This window comes from Callospermophilus lateralis, chromosome 13 (assembly GCF_048772815.1).
Source record: "Callospermophilus lateralis isolate mCalLat2 chromosome 13, mCalLat2.hap1, whole genome shotgun sequence".
NCBI lineage: Eukaryota > Metazoa > Chordata > Mammalia > Rodentia > Sciuridae > Callospermophilus > Callospermophilus lateralis.
The window spans coordinates 75,139,295-75,163,661 of record NC_135317.1 but is presented as its reverse complement, the minus strand read 5'-3'; the positions used below and the strand labels follow the sequence as shown (position 1 = coordinate 75,163,661).

The following is a 24,367-nucleotide window of genomic DNA, read 5'->3' as shown; positions in this document are numbered from 1 at the left end:
GAAGACAGGGATCCCATGGTATTTATTCTACTACTTTATGACAAGTAGGAATTTAATGAGTACTTATTAAATTGAATTCTTTCAGCAGAAAAAAAATGCCAGAGAAGCGGCAGGTCATGTGCCCCCCAAGACCACCAAGTGGAACCCATCATAGAAAGGGGGAAATGGCAACCTGGGCCTTCTGTAATCTGCAGAGAGTCTCTGATCCAATTCTGTTCCAAATGACCTTGGTCGCTGCTCTGTTGGTTACTGTTCATGGTGAGTAGTGGGAGACAGGTTCAGATGGGCAACAAGAAAATAGAGATCATCCACATGTTCAAGTAGACTGACTAAACTTCCAGCAGCAATTCAGTTTCAGCCATAGAATTTATTTGTCCAACTGGAATTCAGAGGAATTTGCTTTATACATGAAAGAGACAATTTTCTAGATATTTCCCCCTAGAATTTCTTTTCTAGGAGTTTCCAAAACAATCAGTCTCCCACCATGACTTGAAACAAATCTATGTTGTCTGTCAGTCCAGCTGAACAATTCCACTGTCGGTGGTTTTATTCAGAAAGGAGAAGTGAAGATTATACTTCTATTGTGTCTCTAAAAAGGTAAATCAGTCCTGTTTTATTCTCTTTCCACATTTTTCATTGGTGCATTATAGTTGTACATCATCATGGGAATTGTTGTTTCATATTTGTACATGCACACAATGTAATCTGACCAACATAACTCCCTAACACTTCTCTCATTAAGTAGGATTAAGATATTTATGTTTCAAGGACACTAAGCCTCCGCCTCCATATCATTCAAAATCCAAAGACAAAGAGAATATTTATTTTAAAATGTGTTATTCATACACATCTTCCAGCCACCCAGTTTTCTTTTCATGAGGTTGCTGACCTTATGTCATGTTATTTTTAATGAAATAATACATTTCTGTTGAGGCTGACTTGTGGGGATTTCTGGCTTAGCATAGGTACATTGAGTCAGTTCAGATGAGGAATCCAATAGGCTTGTAAAATTCATGGCTGTCGTCCTTTTTAGATAAATTCTCTGATATATTGTAGAGAAAGGACAAATTTATGCCTTTAATTATTATCGTTATCAGCAAGCATAGTACTGATCACTCACTGGATTCATTGAACAGAGAGCCTCGAGGGAGTTCCAGTAATTCTCATTTTTTTAAGAGAGAGGGAGAGAGAGAGAGAGAATTTTTTAATATTTATTTTTCAGTTTTCGGTGGACACAACGTCTTTATTTTATTTTTATGTGGTGCTGAGGATTGAACCCAGGCCGCACGCATGCCGGGCGAGCGCGCTACCGCTTGAGCCACAACCCCAGCGCCCGATATTTCTCGATTGTCTTTGCTCTACAATCATACTACTAGAACCCTGAGATGATGTGTCTCAAGATATAATATTTGGTGCTTCTTGTTATTTTGATGTTCAGGCAAATGTGGTCCCCCACCCAATCTAAGCTTTGCTTCTCCAATAAGTGCACCGAATCAGACAGAATTCAGAACTGGTTATAGTCTGAGCTATACCTGCCGCCCTGGCTACAGTAAGACAAGTTCAAGTTCCCAAGTTTCCTGTGCATATACTGGCAAATGGAACTATAATGTCTTCTGTGTCAGTAAGTATCAATGTTTATTCTTCTTGTTTTTCTTTTTTCCAGCTTTGCAAAATTGTCTCAGGATCAAAACTTCTGGCTTAGAAAACATCCAATTTGTCAACTATTGGTTTCAATGGGATTCATGTAACCAAGTTTGAAAAACAGAACATAATAAAGCAGAAACCTTAGGAGTTGGCTGTTTACATTGAAAAAGAATTCCAATTTATAGAAAGTGATTCAACAAGCCCTTCTTTTAAGAAAAGAACCATCAACCTTGCTTTGATATGTTGAAAAGTTCAAAACTGTTTTGAAAAGTTATAAAAAATAGAAAGTGATAATGCAGTTGCCGAAGTATTGTCACCCAACATATCTGCTGGGTCTATGGAGATGATTCCCTGTCAGTGGGTGATGCTTCTGTGATGTTTTCCAAAAGAAAGGGCATATGAATTAATACCTTGTCTTTTGGTTTCCTTTTGTAACCAAAGGTTACTAGAGTCCAAGACCAGAAACCTGACTCCGGGGAACCAATAAATCAGGTCAGGCCACACTCTCCAGAAAGTAAAGGTGAAAGACAGGCAAGGAACTTTCAGGAGTACAGCCATACTGGGAAGAGATGGGGCACTCATGTCCTCAGCCCTGTTCTCAAGGGGCTGACAATGACTTTGAAGTTTTATAGAAAGGAAATAAGGGCAAAGGTTGGGTGTCTGAAGAGCTGGAGGTTTTTCACAGCTACCAGGTGATATTGACCATGTGTGCTCTGGACCATCATTTTCTCAGGATTCGTCAGTGGAGCATAGCTCTGAGGCATCATGAGATGTTTATCCATCAGACCTGTTTGTTGCTTTTGGAATCCAAGTTGACTCAGAGCAAAGGAGACAGATGCAAAATGGAAACAGAGATGCCAACTCTGTAATTCTGCTTTTAGCCCCCTCTAGGATATTTTCAGGCAAAAGTGAAGTATCTAAGCCTTTGTTACACAAGAACACATGGTTCTTGGTAAAATGTACCATAAAAAAATGAGATAAATTTCATGGCATTGTTCCTCCAAATTAAAGTCGGGTTCAGAAATAAGTATGAATCTTAACATTTGGATTTTTCTGGATGCAGAGGTAGGATTTGATCCTTCAATTTTGTTTTCTAATGTGAGATCTTAGAGTCACTAATTATCATTTTAAATTTTCTCTCAGAAAAACGATGCAGTAATCCAGGAGATTTACCTAATGGGCGTGTGGAAATTAAGACAGATCTCGCTTTTGGATCACAAATAGAATTCAGCTGTTCAGAGGGGTGAGTAAGAGTAGTCTGAAAACAATACTTTAAATTACTATTTTTTTAAATTTTATCTATTTATTCTAATTTGTTATATATGACAGCAGAATGCATTTCAATTCATAGTACACTTATAGAGCACAATTTTTCATGTTTCTGGTTATACACAAAATAGAATGATACTACTCGTGTCTTCATACATGTACTTGGGGTAATGATTCATCTCATTTCACTTCTTTCCTACTCTCCTGCCCCCTCGCTTGCCCATCCTCCCCTTTGCCCTATCTAAAGTTCCTGCGTTCCTCCTATACTCCCCCTCCCCCATCGCTATTATGGATCAGCATCCTCATACCAGAGAAAACATTCTGCATTTGGGATTGGTTTACTTCACTTAGCATAATATTCTCTAACTCCATTCATTTACCTGCAAATGCCATGATTTTCTTCTCTTTTAATGCTGAGTAATATTACACTGTCTAATTTTTAAATTAGAATAGCTAATTAAAATAGCTAATGTGTTCATATATTTCAAATTTTAAAATGACATGAAAAGGTATGCAGTAAGAAGTCTCTTATTCTATCTCCATATACTCCATTTCTTCCTTTCTTCAAGCAAGGATTTACTTTTATTGGTTTCTCCTGTATCTTTCTAGTGTTTCCTTATTCTACTGCAAGCTAAGAAATTAGCATATATTCTTCTTTTCCCTCTTTTCAACCACAAATGTAGTTTTGCATCTTACTTTGCTATTGCACTGATCAGTATATATTGGAAAAATTTCATGTTTATATATAGAGAGGTTTCTGTATCAATTTTTGCTTACAACAGTACAGAATTTTATTGTGTAGATGTGTCAAGAGTTAACCCCTTTGATGGATCCATGGGTTTTTCTAGTATTTTGCTATTCTGAACAATGTTCTGATGCATTTACTTATGCATATATAAATTTGTACAAATGTAGTTACACAACACCATTGTGCAGAAGCAATCCAGTTTCCTCTCAGTGGTCAGGATGAATAACCCCAACCATCATAACCTCCTCCTTTCCTATTTATTCACTTGCATGAGGAGCCAGAATTGACAGGTGAAAACTTTTAGTTTGGAATTGCCAGGTAAAACCCAGGATGCCCAGTTAAATTTCAGACAAACGACAAATGATTTTATTATAAGTATGTTCCATGCAATATTTGGATCACACACTAAAAAAACTGCTGTTTACATGGCACTCAAGTTTAACTTGAAAAGTAAACTTCCTATCTTTCTTTCTTTTCTTTGTTACTGGGAATTGAACCCAGGGGTATTCTCCCGCTGAGCTACATCCCTAGTCCTTTTTCCTTTTATTTTTGATTTTGAGATAGTGTCCGATTAAGTTGCCCAAGTTGGCCTTGAACTTGTGATCTTCCTGCCTCAGCCTACCAAGTAGCTAGGATTACAGACTTGTGCCATGTGTCTAGCTATCCTGTCTTTTTATTTACTGAAACCTGACAACTCTTTTATTGGAACTCTTGCTGTCTACCATGGTACTTCTATCCCCATAGAGAATTTTGCCTATTTCTATTTCAGAATTTACTGAGGTTTTAGGGTACATCATGAATATATGGTTGATTTTCATCAATAGCCCACAGGCACTTCAAATGAAGGCATATTTTTATTATATATATTCATATATCTGAAATATACATATTTCAGATCTACTTTTTTTGTTTGGTACCAGGGATTGAACCCAGGGTGCTTAACCACTGAGATATATCACCAGTACTTTTATTTTGAGACAGGCTCTTGCTAAGTTGCTTAGGGTTTTGCTAATTTGCTGAGGCTATTCTTGAACTTGTGGCTCAGCCTCCAAAGTCACTGGCATTACAGGCATGTGCCCATCTCAGATTATTTTTTTTTGATATTGGCTTTTTTGAATCTTTTGTTAGGCCTTCTTTTTATATGCCTTATTGTCTTTATTATTGATTTGCTTTTTTTTTTTTTTTGAGAAACGGACTCCTTATATTGCCCAGGCTGGTCTCAAACTCACAATCCTCTGTCTCAGCCTCCAGAGTAGCTGGGATTATAGGCATACACCAGTCTACCTTGGCTCTTTATATACTTTAAACAGAAATATAGGAATTAAAGTAAATTAATAACTTTTGTAACTATATTATAAAATAATAGTATAAGTAAATTAATGATAATTGATAGCATAGCTTGACTGTTTTGCTTTTTTTTGTTTATTAAAATGGCTACCATATATTTTGGTACATAGAGGTTTTTTTGGGGGGGGGCAGGGATTGGACTCAGGGGCACTCAACCACTGAGCCACATCCCTAGACTAATTTTATATTTTATTTAGAGACAGGATCTCACTGAGTTGCTTAGCACCTTGCTTTTGCTGAGACTGGCTTTGAACTCAAGATCCTTTTTCCTCAGCTTCCCGAACTGCTGGCTCACGTTGCTCTACATGAGGAAAAAAATCTTCAAAGTTATAAAGCACCTGTCTTTGTATGATTTAATCATTTTAGTTCTGATGTCTATTCTATGGGATGTTAAAAATTATTATCTCTTTTCTTGGTTTGCATTTACTTTGCCCTTCCTTAATATGTTTGAAATATTTATAGGTTTGTCTCCTGTATGCAACATAGAGTTGAATTTAGTTCCAACTAAAACCTATTTTTTCTTTCAGTAAGATACTGAAGTGCAATTACAATTATTGATATGAGTGATGCCTATAAACTTGGTTTTGTCATACTATTTCATGTATGGTGATATATGTATGTAGGCATGTGTACATTTATTTGTTACTTAAAATATGGAAAGATATAGATATGATATTTAGAAAGGTTTGAAATTTGGATTTAGTGGCTATCTTTATAAATTTATATTTATGTATCATTATTCCAGTTTATCTTGAGGCAGTTTAAATTTATTACTTGAAAGCAACAATAAATTTGCATTCTCTCCTCCCTTCTTATCCCTTCTGTCTTTACCAGTAAATTTGTTATTCATATATCTTATTATTTATTTTGTATTTAACATTAGAGTCAAATACAATTATATGTCTTCAGGTTGATTTCACTCCTAACTCTTGGAGATGAGGCCATGAGGAAATGTGTTTTTCTTCTATTCTCTTCCTCATCTCTTATTTTTGATAGTTTTAGCATTCTACTGCTGTCTCAGCATATAACATTTATATTTCACTCAATAACTCTTAGCCCCATATTGGATTTTGTCTTTGATCCAATGTTCACTACCATTTTGTTTTGATTTGTTTCCATTTTTGGCTAAAGTTGCCCCTGTTGTCTCTTGATTGTGTAGAGTTGGTCCTGTAGTGATTTCCTAAAAACTGAAACAAAATAACCTGTGCCCCACCCCCACCCCCCCAAAAGTGCAAATTATTCCTTGACCTATTGTAGGTTTTAGTGTATCAGAAGTATGGACACTTCAGAGATAGTGTGGCTGGATATAAGTACTTTCCAGCCAGACACAGTGGCATGCAATCTGTAATTCCAGTAATTAAGGGGGTTGAGGTGGGAAGATCGCAAGTTCAAAGGCCAAGTCTCTGTAACTTGGTGAGCCCCTCTCTCAAAAACCAAACCAAAACAAGCAAGCAAACAGAAACTCAACCAAACACACACACACACACACACACACACACACCCCACAGTTGGGGGGTGGGGAACAACACCACAGAGTTGGAGACTTAGCTCAGTGGGAGTGTCTCTAGGTTCAATCCCTAGCATTAAAGTATTTTCATTTCTTGGATATCCTGTAGGTACTGCAGCAATATTTTTTAGTGGCAAATGATGCTGTAGAAAACTCAGATGCTGACCTCAATTTCTTTCTCTTCTACACACCTTGCAAATTTACTATCCAAAGATATTCTTAAACTTTGAAATCTAATAATTTTGTTCTTAGCTGTTTTGATAAAGACCATTGGTTCAATTTTTTTGCTGCTGATTTGAAATTTTACTATATAGATCAGAGTGTTATTTTAATATTATTTACTTGAAATGAATTTAAAAATAGTTATTTTACTCTCCAATAAAGCATGCAATGATTCTCCTTTGCTTGTCACCTCTATTTATTATTTTTCTCTAATCTTCTTTCTGTGGTTATTTCACTTTGGTTGGTGTTTCATTTCTATCCTGCTTTCTGCTTGCCCTGTTGTATATGGCTCCCAAGAGGGAAAGTGAAAAGATTGAGAACTAAGATGCTATTGAAATACTGAGTTGTTCCTATCAAAATAACCAGAAACAGTAGTTTTCACTTGATTAGAAAAACTACATTTAAAAGCAATTTTAAAGTAATTGCTGAATTCTAGCTATATTTTGTTTCTATTAAAAGATACATTTTATTTTAAGTCCATTCCAGGGGCTCGTAGGCTGCTGAAGAATTGACCTCAAGGTTCCATCACATTGGAGGTTTATTTCTTATTTATTTCTACAATGTAAAATCACACTAAAAATACCTTTCCTCCTGTTATCATAAGACATAGAGCAAAGTCAAATTGAAGAAAGATTAGGACTTGTCAAGAGCCATAAAAATGGGGGTAGTGTGCAGTGAGTTGATGGTGTGTGAAAAGAAAGCCATATATCTGAAGTCAGAGGCATCCTGCAAACCAGAGATCGTGAGTTTTACTCTCAAAGAAAACCATAGAACTCACTCAGATGATTCTTTTTGTTGTTCTACTTAAGCTCTGGATGAACTGCAGACTTGATACCTACTAGATACTAAATACTCAATACTAAAGAATAAAAGAACAAATGAACAAACACACACATCTCATCACAGTGATGAAATTTTACCAAGTGGAGTATTCTCTGGGAATATCCAAGAAAACTTTATTTATTTATTTTAATATTAAATAACAGATTCTCTCTGTTCAAATCCCTTTATCTAATTTAATTTCATACAGGAAGAATTTCATTAAAATCTTCCATCTTTTCTTATCTAGATTTGTCTTAAAGGGTCCAACCACTAGTTATTGTGAAATCCAAGATAAGAGAGTTGCCTGGAGTAACCCTTTCCCTGTATGTTTAAGTAAGTAAAGATATTTCTGACTTGACTATAAGATTAAATTATGTTATGGAATAATAATGCATTTTTACTGCCTCTTAGGAGGTATGAATTGGCAGGAATTTTAGCTTTGTGCTGATGCCCTGCTGAATATTCCTTTCTCTTCACTCCCTTATCCCAGTTGTCAAGTGTGAACCCCCTCCAGACATCAGCAATGGGAAGCACAGTGGTAGTGATGAAGACCTCTTTACATATGGCTCCTCTGTAACCTACACCTGTGACCCCAGCTTCTCACTCATAGGGAATGCTTCCATTTCCTGCACAGTAGAGAATAAAACAGTAGGCGTCTGGAGCCCAAGTCCTCCTACTTGTGAAAGTAAGTCACAATCATGAATTTAGCCTTAAAATGTTTGTTTTCTTTTTTCTTTTTTTTTTTCCTAAAGAAAAAGGAAGCTGAATTTATTGGGGAAATGAAATGATTCAAAGAAATTAATGATTGCACTGAGGCAGTCCTTTATTTGATCAATAGATACTTGCTGCATGCTCTACTATGATATAGCAGCAAACAACACCAGTATCTCATTGGTTTGGTAAAGTAAAAGTTTCTCTTCATTCATTCAGAATCCATTGCATGTCCAGGAGGCTCCTCAGGATCGCTGTAGCCCATACATTAGCTTAGTAACCAGCTCAGCAGTTCGGGTTACTTTGATCCAATGGCATCCCCTATCAAAATGTGCTTTCACAATCGCTTAAGCCGAGGAAGAAAGAATATAGTTGTATCCTGTAAGCTTTGGCCTCAAAGTGACCACATATCACTTTCCATATTAGCCTTACAACTGGTGTTGTGCAAATACTACCTGGCCTCAGAAGAGTAGGGCATGAAGTCTTTTTGACTTTTCAGGAAATATAACAAGAAATATTGGTTAGCACCTACAATGTCAACAATATGTTCCTATAGAACAACAACAACAACAAAAAACCCTACTAAATACAGATGGTATAACAAGACAAAGCAAATGATAATCAAGCTGGGAGATATCATATGGTATTTTTAGTTTGCTGACCAAAGACCATTCAGTGCTTATACAGTATCACTTATTATTCTTACTCAGTATGAGATGCAATCAATCCTGGGGGATTAGAGAGCAGGATAGTACAGAGAGTTCAAATGTCTGAGTCAGGACCGTAAGATACATAGAAGGCAGGATCTGAGGCTGAAAAAGTCAGCAGGGGTCACATTAAAAAGGAGCTTGTGTCTTGCTCTAAAGAATGTCAAAGTAGTGACCAACTTTATGGATTTTGATGAAAATGTGTCATCAAAGGATTTAAAGAAGAACTAATTCATGTATTTGACAAACATGATGGTGCCTTGACTATTTCAGTCAACTCAAAGACAACAGCAACATAATTTGCTGGGAGACTCTGAAGGAGATTTAAAAATGGCAGATGGGGTAGTCAATGTTGAACACATTCTGAAGGCTGGTTATCTAAAGAATAGAGTAGATGAACTTTTAGAAAATACATGGGCTCTTATGATATTGTTTTGGTAAAAGAAGAATAACTGGAGGTTGCCAACTCTATTTTACAGAATATTCTATAAACAAGCATTTTTCAAGAAGACCTCTCCCATGGGTTCAAATGATACAAGATTTACTCATCTGTCCACCTAGTTGAAAGACTCTTATTTATAATATATTCTTGCTCTCGAAGTTTTCCCTTTACATAGCTGAAATATTTTCAGACATGTTGAATCCATCTTCTGGAAGCCCCTTTTCCCCACCTTTTTCAATATACTCTTCATCATAAAAATAAAAAAGAATTCAGAATGAAGGCGAAGGGGAGATAAAAGGTTTGAACCAGGAGAGTATGTGTTCTATATTTTAGAAAGATAACTGTTACCTGAAGGATGGATGATAACTTGAAGTGAGACATAAGTTGACCAACAGGCACTTATTATGGTTTGCATGTGTTCATCCAACTTCATATTGGAATTTAGGCCCCAGTGGTACTAAGAGATGGGGCCTTTTGGGAACTGATTAGTGCCCTTTTAAAAGAGAGGAAAGGAAGCTCCCTGGTCCTTTTAGATCTTTTGTCACAGGAGGACTCAACCTTCATCCTTTTCTTCATGAGAGGATGCAGCACAAAAGTCACCATTTTGGAAATACACCGAAAGCCCTTATCAGACACTAAGGCTGTCAGTGCCCAGGTCTTGGACTTAGAAGTCCCCAGGTATGAGGAATTTTTTTGTTTAGGAATTACTCAGTCTGTGGTGTTTTGAACTAAGACTGCTTAACCATCCAGTCAATGTGGCTTCAACTATAGCAGTGGCTGCAGCCCTGGAGAGAAGTTGAGGGATTATAGAGGAGTTAATGTGTCTATATTGATAAGGTTTGATAACTGACTGGAGATAGGGTGAGGGATGGGGGGGGGATGATTTTTACTATGCTTGTTGGGGCATGGAGCTCTGGCCACCTCTTCATGGCCATCACCAGATCATTACTATGGTGATTATTACACTGACCTACAGATCATTACACTGACCTACAACCCAAATTATCTGAGAAAATTAGGCCTCACAGATACATGTCTTCTGAGTTACCTATAACTAATCTTTATTAGTAAATTGAAGGACTTATTCAAGATCATCTCATAGAAGGACTAGTATGATGGGACCTCATTTTACTGAGACTTTGAAAAGCTGAAATTACATGCATGTGCACACGCACATTCATTTAAAAATATTTCCTTTGTATCTATATGACATATTAGGTATTTGTGTTACTAACTGGATTAGTGGTAGCAGTAACATTATTGCTGTTTATCCTTTAAAATCTGCTTGATTTTTTTTTCTCGTGATTTTTTTTTTAGATATCAACTGTCCTGCACCAGTTGTTCCACATGGTATCATCATCTCTGGATTTGGACCAACCTATTCTTACAAAGATTCTATAGTGTTTGGCTGCCAGAGAGGTTTTAACCTTAAAGGCAGCAGTTCAATCCATTGTGAAGCTAATAAAAAATGGAATACTTCTCCTCCCATCTGTGAGCCCAGTAAGTATGGACCATGAAGGAATTTCAATGTTTGGCATCTAAAGGTACCCAGAAATGTCATTGTGAGTATACTTGTATATCTAGACTCATTTTGAATCCCAGAAAAAAAATTAAATTTAGATTAATAATTTTCTTCATTTTTTTTCTTGTTGGAAAGAAAAATGATTATAGTACACTCTGCAATGCCTACATCACCAGAGAAGGCTACCATAGATATTTGTGTAGGTCATGACTACTCTAGTCTGAAGGGGAAGCATTCACATTGTAAACATGATGGATTGGCTGTATTTATTTCAACACTTTTCTTTAAGTTGGTAGAAAACTTGTCTTGTTTTAGCAAAGTCATTATATTATGATCATTACTTTGAAAGATAAGCAATAAAGTGTCCTGAGGAAAGCTACCTTTTCTAACTTGCAAAAAAAGGTGTTGTATGAATGAGCTGATTCTGATTCTGTGAAATTCTAAACTCATGTGGATCATTATAAATAGTGATATCCTGAAACAGGAGGGAGACCAGTAGCACAGAGGAAAGGGACCAGGAGAAAAGAGGATGAGAGGTACAGGGGAATGAAATTGACTAAATATATTGTTATATATGTGCACATATAGAAATATATATTCACAAATCCCACTATTGTGTGTACTTATAATACACTAATTAAACATATATTTTAAAAATAGTGATAAGAGTAAGTAGTAATCTTAGTGCATAATAAGAGTTATGTTTAATGAATCCTCCCAACAGTTATGGGCACTCTTATCCTCATTTTACAGAAGAGGAAACAGATTAAATGACTTGCCCAAGATCATAAAACTGGTAAGAAAGTCGTTAATGCTGAAACATCAGAAGCCTTACTCTGGGGACTGCTGAAACAGTGGTCTTAGAAGTTGGACTACTCCTCAGAGTGGTATTTATTAAGCTAGTAAAAATTAGCAAAGAAAACCACTCAAGGTCTCTTAGAGATTGTTCAAAGGATTTACAACCAATTGAGAATCATTTATTCAGCAACTCTGTACAAACAGACTTGATACAAACAGTGGTGGGCCATTACATTAGAACTGAGAACTGATCTCAGCTCCCTAAATCACCACTTTGGAGAACTGCTTTGGTGGGCTGACAATGGCAATTCCCATCTCTTCCAGCGTCCTGGAGGTAGAAGGAGTATTTGGAGTGGACTAGATTTAGCAGCTCTTCAACATTGTGCATTTTCCAAAGTCCTATGCTGGGAAAGGTTTATCTTAAATAGGCTCCAGCATCCACACGTCATAGTCAAAATGTTGAAGTCAAGGATAAAGAGAAAATATTGAAAATAGCAAAACAGAAGAAACAAACACGTCATATACAATGACCCCAATAAGATTTACATCTGACTTCTCATCAGGAATAGTGAAGGCTAAATGACAGTGAGATGATATATTCAAAATGTAGAAAGAGAAAATCATCAGCCAAGAATCTAGCAAAATATTTCATGGTTTATATTTGTTAGAATTCCTATAATACACTGTTATAATTATTGATTAAAATTTTTTACACTTCATATTTTTGTTGGTAGTGGAGAAAAATAAAGGAACACAAGTATATATTTATAGAATTTATTACATTAATCTTCTTTGCCATTTTTGTATTTCTTCTTTTCTTCCTATGGCTTCAAGTAACCACCTGGTATTGTTTTTATTCTCCAATGCAGCTTTGTTCACACCTACCACTCTTGGGTTACTGCCTAAAGTACTCCATTTCTGTATGTTATACACTTAATAATGCACTTATTTATATATTATATTAATTTATTTAAATGGCAAGTGCCATTTAAATCAATTAAAAGAATAAAGGAGATGAAATATGCAATTACAATTGGCCCTTTGTATCTACAGGTTCCATAGCTAGGGATTCAACCAACTGTGGCTTGAAAGTATTTGAAAAAAAAATTGTTTGCACTGAACATGTACATTCCTTTTTCCTTATTAGTATTCCCTAAACAATACAATATAACAGTATTTACATTGTACTAGGTATATAACTAGGAAAGAGATAAAATTATTTTAAGTATACGGGAAGAAATTCATAGGTTTTATGTAAATAGGACAATATTTTATATTAGGGATTTGAGCATCTGCAGATTTTGGTACCCAAGGGGAATCTTAGAACCAATCTCCTTGGACACCAAGAGATGATTTCATATGTTCTTTATAATTACCAACACAATTTTTGTTGACCTTTTTGGGTGCTCATTGTTTTTCTGCATGGATTTAGATTACTGTCTGGTGTCACTTGCTTTCAGTCTAAAGAATTTTCTCTATTATTTTTGTAAGAATGGTCCTCTCTCTCTAGCAACAACAGTATCACTTCACATCCATTAGAATGGCTACAGGAAACAAATAGTCATTCTCACTAACATTTGTGGAAAAATTAGAACTCTCATATATTACTGGTGTAAGTACAAATTGGTGCAGCCATTTTAGAAAACAGTTTTGACAATTCCTCCAAAATTTTAAGTATATAGTTACCATGTGATCCAGAAATTACTTTCTTGGGTATCTACCCAGGAGAAATTAAAACAGATGTTCATACATACAAAAAAAATTTACAAGAAGGTTCAGAACAACATTATTCAACATAGCAAATCAACCCAAGTGTTCATCAACTGAATAAATAGAGGCACATTCATACAATGGAATATTATTTGACAATAAAAATGAAGGGCTGACACATGCCACAACGTGGATGAAAAAACATTACTCAAAGTAAAATAAGACACACACACACACACACACACACACACACACACCACATTGTATGAACCATTTATTTGAAATGTTCAGAAAAGGGAAATCCATTGAGAGGAAAAGTAGAGTCATGTTTGACAGAACCTGGTGAAAGGTGGGACTTGAGAGTGACTGGTAATTAAGATGGGTTTTTTTTTTTTTTTTTTGTAAAAATATTCTGATATTAGATAGTAATGATGGTGCACAATTCTGTGAATATACTAAAAATACATTGAATTGTTCTTTCTAAAGGACCTTAGTCTACATGCCATTTCAAATGTTTGAAGACAAAATGTAATAAATACCTAACTTGGTAGATACTTGGCATCTGTCCATATCATTTGAATCAGCAATGTCAGGAAAGGGAAGAGGCTAGGGCTCAGGCTCAAAACATGTCTAGTGGTAAGTCCCTTAATGACAAGTTCCTGGTGTTGTCTGAATGAGGAAATGACTCTAGTTTGTTTGTTTATTGCTCATTAATTTGTTTCAGAAAATTAGATGTTCTAACATTTGATGCATATATATTTAAAACCATTTTATCTTCTTGATGAGTTATAATATTTATCAACATGTAATGAACTCCTTTGTCTCTTCTGACGTATTTTGGTTTGATGTCTATTTTTTTTCAGCTACGAGTGTAGCTATTTCTGTTTGCTTTTGGATTCTATTTGATTGAAATACATTCTCCATCCTCTCACTTTCAGTCTGTATGTTTTTGGTAGTTAGTTGAGTTTCTTTAAGAAATTAAACAGTTGGGTCTTGTTTTTAAATCCATTTGTTTAGTCTGTGTCTTTTAATTGGAGAATTCAGACCAATTATGTTCAGGGTTATTATTGAAAAATGTGTACTAGTTCCTATCATTATGCATTTGTTGGGTGAATGACTTTTCTATATGAGGTTCTAAATGCTTCCAGTAGTTGGATGTCAACAATATTGCCTATATTTGAGACATTTTATGCTGTTAATTCACCTACTATGTCTTCTATGCAATTAGCCTATAATTTTACTCTCTCCCTTTAAACTTGTGATTTGAATATTTGGTGTCTTAATTTTGTCCCAGGACCTTATATGTTCTATTCACCGTTTCTTATTTTTTCTTTACTTTTATCTGAATTTGCCAGTGTATTTACTTTGTCTTTAAACCCTGATAGTCTTTTTTCTACTTTATCTAGTCTATTGTAAGACTTTCAGTTGAGGGTTTGTGTGTGTGTGTGTGTGTGCTTGGGGATTTGAACCCAGGGCTTCATGCATGCCAGGCAAGCACTTTACTACTAAGCCACATCCCCAGCTCCTCAGTTGAGATTTTTGAGCTTTTCGTTTCCAAGATTTCTATTTGGTTCTTTTTCAGAATCTGTCTCTTTATTGAATTATTCTTTCATATCTTGCATTGTCTTCCTTAATTCATTCTGCTATTAATTTGTATTAAAATCACTGATCATTTTATCAATCAGTCTTCCAAATTATGTGACATTTCATCTACTTCAATCTCTGGATTCAGTTACTAGGGAACTTTTGGAATAGTAATATTGCCTTGTATTTTCATATGTCTTATATTTCTGGGTTGAGATTTATGCATCTGTTGGGATGAATATCTTTTCCACTTTTATGTGAGAATCTTATTAGTGAGCAACTTTCCCTTGATGATGTGACCTGGGATGTTGGCTTGTTGTGTAGTGTTGAGTTTAATTCCAAATGTAGTTCATATCATATTTTCCCTGTGGCTTCTTAATCTAGTTAGTAGCACTGTGCAGTCTGAGAGGGTTTGGAAGCAACCTCTGCTGGGTCGGATGCCACAGCAATTGTTATTTATCTCTGTTATTGCTGGCATGAGGTGAGAGAGAAAGATGGCAGATTAAAGGCACTCAGCACTAACCTGCTGTTCCATGAGATTGAATGTTGTGGTGGTGGTGGGGGGTCATAGTCAAGGGCTGGAATGTAACAGGAGAGAGTTAGTGACCTGGTGAAATCCAGAAATACTGGTTTTAATTTAAAAAAGATAAAAAGAATAATGTGAGAGACAGCCTGACACCAAGCACTCAGTGGCTTTCTAGGAAAGGGGAAACACCCTATTAGTAGAGTTATTCATAAAGGAGAGGGAGTTCCAGATATCTCTATGAATGCAGTCTGAGCAGACAGGAGACCTGGCATCTGCATAGCAAGTTGGCACTGGAAAAATTTCTGTGCACTTCCCAGCCTGTGATGCCATAAGAGGAGCCATCTTAAGAAGGGCAACTTGGGAGACTGAGGCAGGAGGATACTAAGTTTGAGACCAGCTTCAGTAACCTAGAGAGATCCTGTCTCAAAAATTAAGAGTATGGGTGCTGGGCTGTAGCTCAGTGGCAGGGTGCTTGTGAGGCACATGTGAGGCACTGGGTTTGATCTTCAGCACCACATAAAAATAAACAAATAAAATAAAATAAAATTTAAGTGCATGTATGAGAGTACAGATGTAGTTTAGTGAGCAACTGTCCCTTGACAATGTGACCTGGGATGTTGGCTTGTTGTGTAGTGTTGAGTTTAATTCCAAATGTACTTCGTATCATATTTTCCCTGTGGCTTCTTAATCTGTGCTTAGTTAGTAGCACTGTGCAGTCTGAGAGGGTTTGGAAGCAACCTGTCCCCAGTAAAACACACACACAAAGATGGTTTGTGATGATATTGCCTGATATGAGACAAAACATCAGAACAGAATAAAACATGTCTGCACATTAAGAGATTGCCTGACACTACAATGGAGGCCGATAGGCACGCTCAATACTTTCAGTGTCCATTCTGTTATTCTGTAGAACTGCTCCTCCATTCATGCCTCCACAAAATTTGGAGTCACATTGGCAGGAAAAGTGGTTTTATTCAAAGCTGGCTTTGAATGAAAATAGAAGATACCTTTGTTTCAAATTTCCCTCTTTGGAAAACTTAAGGGCCAGGAAAGTTGACACAGCCACATCAATGTTCATAGCAGCTCCATTCACAATAGCTAAACTGCAGAACCAACCTAGATGCCCTTCAACAGATGAATAGGTAAAGAAACTGTGGTATGTATACACAATGGAATATTACTCAGTATTAAAAGAGAATAAAATTATGGCATTTGAAGGTAAATGTATGGAGGTGGAGAATATCATGTTAAGCGAAGTAAACCAATCCCCCTCCCCCACCAAAAACAAAGGCCAAATGCTCTCCCTGATAAGTGGATGCTGATCCATAATGGGGTGTGAGGGGCTATGAGAAGAATGGAAGAACTTTGATTGGGCAAAAGGGAGGGAGAAGAGGGGAGGGAATATGAGGGTAGGAAAGATGGTGGAATGGGATGGATATCATTACCCTAGGTATGGATGACTGCACATATGGTGCAACAACCCTACATCATATACTACCAGAGAAATGAAAAGCTGTGCTCATTTGTGTACAATGAATTGAAATGCATTTTGCTATCATGTATAATTAATTAGAACAAATAAAAAAAATTTAAAGGGGAAAAGGCAGCAAAGTTGGACAAAAGGCAGATTCATATGCAGATTTACTTAGGTGATGAGACAAAGAACACATCAGTGAATCAGGCCAGGATAGGGGGCATCTCCCTTCTTAGCTTCCTTGGCATCCCCAGAGTAAGATTCCCTCCAGTTTTTACTCTCAGTATGAGGAAATGCAAGATGCAGAAAAACAGTTAATGGGAAATGAGAAGTTGCTTTTAATTTTAAAAGACAGCAGGCAGACAGAGTTGGATCTCCTTACCTGCCTCTAGAAGACAGATCCAGATTCCCTGCCCAATATTCTTACCTCAGGAGGATACAAAGGAGACTTTGTCCAGTTTCATTGGTAGGAGAGGTGCCGCCTCTACTTGTGGGAACCAGGGAGGGGCCCACAGATAGGTTAGGTAGATGCTATTTTATGCATCTCAGTGAAATTGACAAAAAAAAAAAATGGAGAAAATGTCTCCTTCTACCCATCTAATAGCATTAGGCCATTTTAGAGGTGCTGGAATTACAGGTGTACACCTGTGCCTGGCTCCAGTTCCATTTAAAGTCCTTATTTCTACTAATTAATGAAAAATTAAAACTCTGATCAGTTATTATTATTTCCAAAAGGAAAGAATCTGAATAGCTATTTTTTAAAATTTTACATCAGAAAAGAAAAAATTCTTTTTTATTGCCATAAGCAATAATATCAATTTATATCTATGGATGAACTGTATGGTGGATATAAACTGTTGAGAACTTTCTTCTTTGTGTCTGGAGAAGTGTTAAGCAGAGAACTTAATTATGATGTAACCCCAGGGAAGTCAGTAAGTGGATGTTATTTGTCATTGTTCTTGAATAATTTTGAAAATTTATGTTTTTCACACAGGTTTGTTACAACTTCTCCTTTGGAGGCTCCTAATGAGAATGTTTTGTTGGAGGGAAATGACTGGGTTAGAATTCTTTAGCAATCAGGGACAGGGAACACATACTTGGAACATTTTGAGTCTCTATTGTTTCCCCAGCATCTCTTCAGTACTAAGATCCTTCAAAAGTAGAAATGAGGTTGTTAGCCATAGGAGCTTCTTCACGGTGCTTTTATTAACTGTTATCTTCACTTTTAATTTTTTATAAGTATGTTGCCCAGTACCAGAGCTGGCGAATGGTAAAATCATTCACCCTAAAAGATACCACCCTACCAACAAGTGTTCTTATAGCTACAATGACCAACTTTCATACACGTGTTATGGGCTACAGTTTTCAGCTACATGTGGATCAGATGGCACATGGAGTCCCCAAACACCATCATGTGACCACGGTAAGAACTTAAAGAGTCATGTTATTTAGGGAGTGCCTTTATAGCAATATGATGGAGATTATTATGAGAAGGTTTAAAATTAGGTAAAAGAATCATATACTCCACATTTCATGGAGTGGACCCAGGTTTCCCTTTCTCTCTGACCCTCCTGTTTTGTTCCAATGCTCTTGGCCTTCTCAATTTCCTTTTCTTTTTTGATTCAGTAAAAATAGATCACATCTAATAGATAAGTTGAACTTCTCAATGACTGGTTTTTGTTTCTTTGTTTACATTCTCTTTTCTTCATTTCTGATGTATATATCTTAATCTGTAAACTAAGACCTGCTTAAACCTTCCTGAACTTCCTTTTTTCTTCTGCCTCAACAGCCATCCTCTGGCTAAGCTCTCCTGTCAGTCTGTCATCCCCTGTGAGATACCTTCTTCTCCCTGATCAAGGGGCACTCACTGTGCTAAACACATTCCTCCCTTCCCTCAATGTGTTTGATAGCCTTAACTATTGATGCTTCTTTCCTCCTGAGCAAGAGGGTTAAAGAAGCCCCAAAGACGCCAGACATTAGTTAAAGCTTATAAATCAATGAGAAAATTACTTTCTCCCCTATTAGACATGTTCAAGCAAGTGGGACATTTAGAGCAGTAGTAAGCTGGGCCACTGATGCCATCCCTCCCTTGGCTTCTGGACCCCATGCATTTATTTAACTGGGGACCCGGCGCTATATAAAGATGGATCTTTGGTTCAAAGTGAATTCTGGAAGATGGTGCCTATCCCTGTTCAGTGTTGCCTTTCAGGCCATCCCAATGTTCTAACAAGCCAGCAGGTTCTGGGTGATATACTATGTGTTTGGAGTAGTGATTCCATGACCAGGGTACTAATGCCACACCCTTTTTCTCTTTTAATTGCCATGAATGGGTCTTCTAGTTGGATGTAGAGAATCCTATGTGTAGACCCCACTATACATCTCTACCCTTTTAGTTCTTAAATGGGATCTAGGAGCCAAATTGACATGAGACCAGAAGAAAAACATGTTTCTTTTATTTTTGCCTTCACAAAAGTGAAGACCTGGAAGAATAGCCGATGCAGGACATTTTACAATTTTTAGAAACAGATCAATAGGTTTGTGAAGAAATGACATTACAGAGCCATCTGGACTAGGGGTTATAAATTCTAGGGAAGTTGTTAGGAGCTATGTAAGGGGTTTAAAGCTAGTAGAAGATTAGGTTTATGTTTGAGAGTTTATTGTACAGATTCATTGCAGCAACAAATTTTATTCTCTGGTGATAAAGATTATTCTCTTGTGCTGGTATGGGGAAGGTATGTTCCCCAAAGGAAGTGTGTCAGAGAAGATGGAAGGACAGAGTGAATCCTTCTACAAACCACACATATCCCAGGATGTACTCTCTCACATACTTACTCTCTCTTACTTTAGTGTCTCACCATCAAAATTGCAATTTCCCTCCTACCATTGCCCACGGACATCATAAACCATCTTTTCATTTATATAAAACTGAGGTTGTGTATGAATGCGATGTAGGATACCAACTGGTTGGAGAAGCAAAACTCTCCTGCTACTATTCTCAGTGGTCACCTGAACCTCCTCAATGCAAAGGTAATTCAGCTCCCTCCTCAACCCATAACAAATGCTGGTGGAACTGTTAGGAGACGATCAAGAGCAAAGATGTTCCCTTCAGAGGCAGCACTAAAACACTTGATCTGATTTCATTTATTTTAAATAATTAATATATGCAGGTGGTACTCCAGGCAAAAAGCATAAAAAAAATGGACACAAAAATTCCTGCCCTCTACTTCTTTCTCCCAGTCACAAAATTCAGCCTTCTTGAGGTAGCCCCTATTCCTGGTTTCTTGTAAACATTTCCACAGATGTCCTAGGAGCATCACATTTTAAGGAGTATTACCTGCAGGCTCTATAAAATCTTCAAGGAAACTTGTTTTAGCATAAATGTAGGCTCTCCTAGGGTAATTTCAAATTGAATGGATGCACAGATATTTCCATCAGAGTCATGTGCAGAGTGCTGCCTGCTATAATTAAATGGTGTGTATGGAGGGGATTCCTCATGCCAACCTATCCGTTACAGGAGAAATCAAGATTGGGTCTGATTTTTACATGTATACAACAATAATAATACTATATTTATAATAATTTAGAATGTATTTTGCACCATTGTCTCCATAGCACACAGGAGGCACAGGATAAAAGAAGAAAAACTCCATGCCTAGCATCTTGCAGCAATCTTGTCTGTGGGTGAGAGTTACTCTGCTAGCTGAGAATCTGGAGTCACATCCCCTTTAAAGAATATCCTGTCATGTTACTTAAAATGTGATGACCATGGACAAGTTCCTTACCCTCTCAGTATCTAAACTTTCTCCCAGTACTTACTTTAGAGGGTTATCGTGAGAGGTGAGATAGCCATATAAAGTGCTTAGACCATCATGCTCAATAAAGTTGATAACCAATATATATAATTTTTTTTCTTTTTGTTACCAGGGATTGAACTCAGAGGCACTTGACCACTGAGCCACATCCCCAGTCCTATTTTTTATTTTGTTTAGAGACAGGGTCTCACTGAGTTGCTCAGCACCTCACTTTTGCTGAGGTTGGCTTTGAACTCAAAATCCTCCTGCCTCAGCCTCCTGAGCCACTGGGATTACAGGCGTATACTACTGCGCCTGGCCCAATATTTTTGTTATCAAAATGAAATATAGAACAATTAGCAGCTCCTAAATGTAATTCATTCTTATTGTCTTAGACTATTGCCATGTTTTTTCTTAGATTTACAGATTGCCTAAAAATATGTTTCCATTATAGCTATCTGTCGGAAACCAGAGATTAAAAATGGGAGTCTGTCTGTGAATAAGTATCAGTATCTTGAAATGGAAAGTGTCACTGTCCACTGTGACTCTGGCTTTAGAGTGGTGGGTAGCCAAATGATCACTTGCTCAGAGGACACAGCCTGGCACCCGGCAGTGCCCAAGTGTGAGTGGGTAAGTGGCATAATTCAAGAAAATTCTGTGCCATCAAACTGTAAAAATGGTGGTCCCCACCAAGCTCTCTCCCCGACAATGATGGTGACAGCTGATTTTCAGGATTCATTTCTCAGTCTTTCAGCCAAACTCTCTCTTTTTTCCTTAAAGCACCCTTGGAGGTGGTAAGTTTTCCTGTTCTTCCTTGAGAGCAACATAAACAGAGCCCATGAGAGAACTGCTATCTCCTGCTGCCTCTTCTCGCCTTTACACAGAATTCTGTGGGGGAAACTAACCTCTTTGACTTAATTTCCCCAAATGCACTGCAAGAAGGCCAGGGTGGCATAGTACTGAAAAAAGTAGAATAATTAATGGGCCCCAATTAAGTGTGTTTTTTTTTCTATCTGTCTGGGTTCTTCTACCTTTAAGTTGGTCAAGGAGCTTGGTCCTAGACTTAGCCCTACAGAAGTTACTACACAGCCCCTGAAGACCTGATGCACAGAAGTAGGGGTGAACCCAAATGAAGGTTACAGGAAAGTTCAAACTTAAGGGCTGAAAGGGCACAACCAATTAGAAGATCTTGGAGCAAACCAGTAGTGCTGGTACTTTTCCAAGACCTGATTAGTATAGGTATTGATCGATGCTCCTCCCCAGTAGCTATATAAATCCCTAACCCAGTACATTTAAATGGCAGCCTGGTATGGAGGCCTCTCTTGTCCTGCTCTCTCTTTTCTTCTTAAACAAATCCTACTCCTTTCCCTGTTGCCTTCCTCTGTTGTCTGTGGATTTCAGTCTTCAAATTTGTGAGACAAGAACCTGGAAAGAAACCTGTAGTTAGCTGATGTAGTCTGCTGAGACACTGGAGGCATAGCCTGCCACAAAGAACTGCAACTGTGCCACTTGGTAATAGCAGAAAAGAATCCAGTTTTGCTGGCTGTGACCCTCAGGCTGATGCTGCCCAGCATCCCCTGCTGTGATTAGCTGCTAACACTAAAATGGGCTTTTACTGACCACAGAAGACTACCCCTTAAGCACATCCAGTCTACCAGCAAAAGTGGAAAATCTAGTTTGGTCTCGTACTGATGCTTACTTTTCTACATCATATAATATACTCTTCTATTTCTATATCATATAATATATTCTTCTATATTATACATCATATAATATACTCTTCTATTGCTGAGTGGTCAACAGGGTACCCTAACCCTCATGGAAGTCTTCTGAGCAGCTATCTCAGAACAGACACTGATCTGAGGAAAACTTTGGGGGGCTTCAGATTTCTGGTTTTCTCTGGTCAACCACAAATCTGAAGCTGGTCTTGGTTCTTGTCTGGAGCCCTCCATCTTCAGGGTGCACCTCCTCCATGATTTGGAGAGAAGAGGCTCCACCACACCCACTACCTCTCTCTCTTTCAGGAATTCCAGGAAGGGTGCAATCAAGTATACACAGGAAAAAAACTCTTGCAGTGTCTCCCAAACCCGGCAGATGTGAAAATGGCCCTGGAAATATCTAAGCTATCCCTTGAGATTGAATTACTAGAACTACAACTAAACAAGGAAAGACAAACTAGTATAGAAACATCACCATAATGTTTCCCAGAGGAGGGAGAAGAATATGCCTACCTGGCTCACTGCCTTCAATGCCATGTAGATCATTTCAGTTTAGCAACTCTTTTGTCACTTTGGCAACAATATTCATGGTAATAAACATCTAGAAGGGATAGTTCACAGCTTTAAGATTACAGAATTATTGATCATCTTGTGGCTTATAATTTTGCTTTTCTGGATGTAAAGTACATTTTATTTTCAATTAAAAAGTTTCATGTCAAAATCTATTTTGTCTTTGTGGTCATTTAGTACTCCATGAAATGAAGATCGTAAACAAACCTATTACATAAAATTAATACATTTATTTTTACTGTATGGACTGTAAAAAAGATGCACTTGGGTTGATACCCACATGTCCCTGGACTCCACATGTGCACATCTTTCCCAAAAGAGATTGAAAAAGGTGCTTGGCTCACTTGCTGCCTTTCAATTCAGTGTGGATCACTTCAGCTTAGCAATCCTACTATGTCTTTGACACCAATATTCATGAAAACAAATATTCATATATCAAAACTACTTTGTCTTGGTGGTCATTTACAATGAGGGTCCCAAACAATACAATTACACAACTCAATGTTTTTATTTACTGTGTAGACATAAGAAATATGTAGTTGGGTTCACACCCACATGACCTTGAACTCCACAGTTCCACTCAGGCCTCCAGAGCACGGATTAAATGTCAACGCACATTTGTCCTTGTCTCAGTCAATAATGGTGACACCTGACTTTCAGGATTCATTCAAGACCTTGTCTACTCCCCACCACTTTACTCTTCTTGACCTCAACGTGGCCTCTTTCACTCCCACCACATCTCAAGTATTGCCTTCCATAATGGGGATTTACATCTGGGTCTGACCTCCTTCTTCCCACCCCAGGAAGGAACTCCAAAGGACAGATAGGTGTGAAGCCCACAGGTCAGCCACCTCCTGTTCCCAGGTCTTCCATCCTATTTGGTCACCACTTGCCTTAATAATAAGATGGTTTCTTGAGCAACCATTGCACACATGAGGAGAAACCCCAACCCTGTGCCAATCTCTCCTTTAAGTCGCTGGGTACCCTGGAAAGTTTTATTCCTTTTATAAACTGCTTTCTTAATCTTTTTTTTCCCTCTGAAGTCTCTTTTGTACTCCTGTCCCAGCACCTCCTGCTGCCGCTTGTCTCCTTTAAACAGAAATCTCTGGGGAACACTGACATCTTTGATTTAATCACCCCCAACACACTACAAGGAGGCCATGGTTTCGCAGGCTTTAACTGAACCTCAGATATGTTCAAGGGGCTTGAACTTCTAGAGAGTCCCACCCACCATGGAGAGTATCAGTCCATGATC

At 37.5% G+C, this 24,367-nt stretch overlaps 1 protein-coding gene across 1 annotated transcript; it reads left to right on the top strand.

Annotated features, from left to right (window-relative positions):
• The first annotated feature begins 116 nt into the window (after positions 1-116).
• Positions 117-23,022, top strand: LOC143412097 (C4b-binding protein alpha chain). Its single transcript, XM_076872917.1, has 10 exons — positions 117-258; positions 1,439-1,621; positions 2,788-2,887; positions 7,807-7,892; positions 8,050-8,244; positions 10,737-10,919; positions 18,274-18,456; positions 19,881-20,060; positions 21,279-21,454; positions 22,849-23,022. Exons 1-10 carry the CDS (start codon positions 117-119, stop codon positions 23,020-23,022), a joined length of 1,602 nt encoding a protein of 533 aa, XP_076729032.1.
• Positions 23,023-24,367: the final 1,345 nt, after the last annotated feature.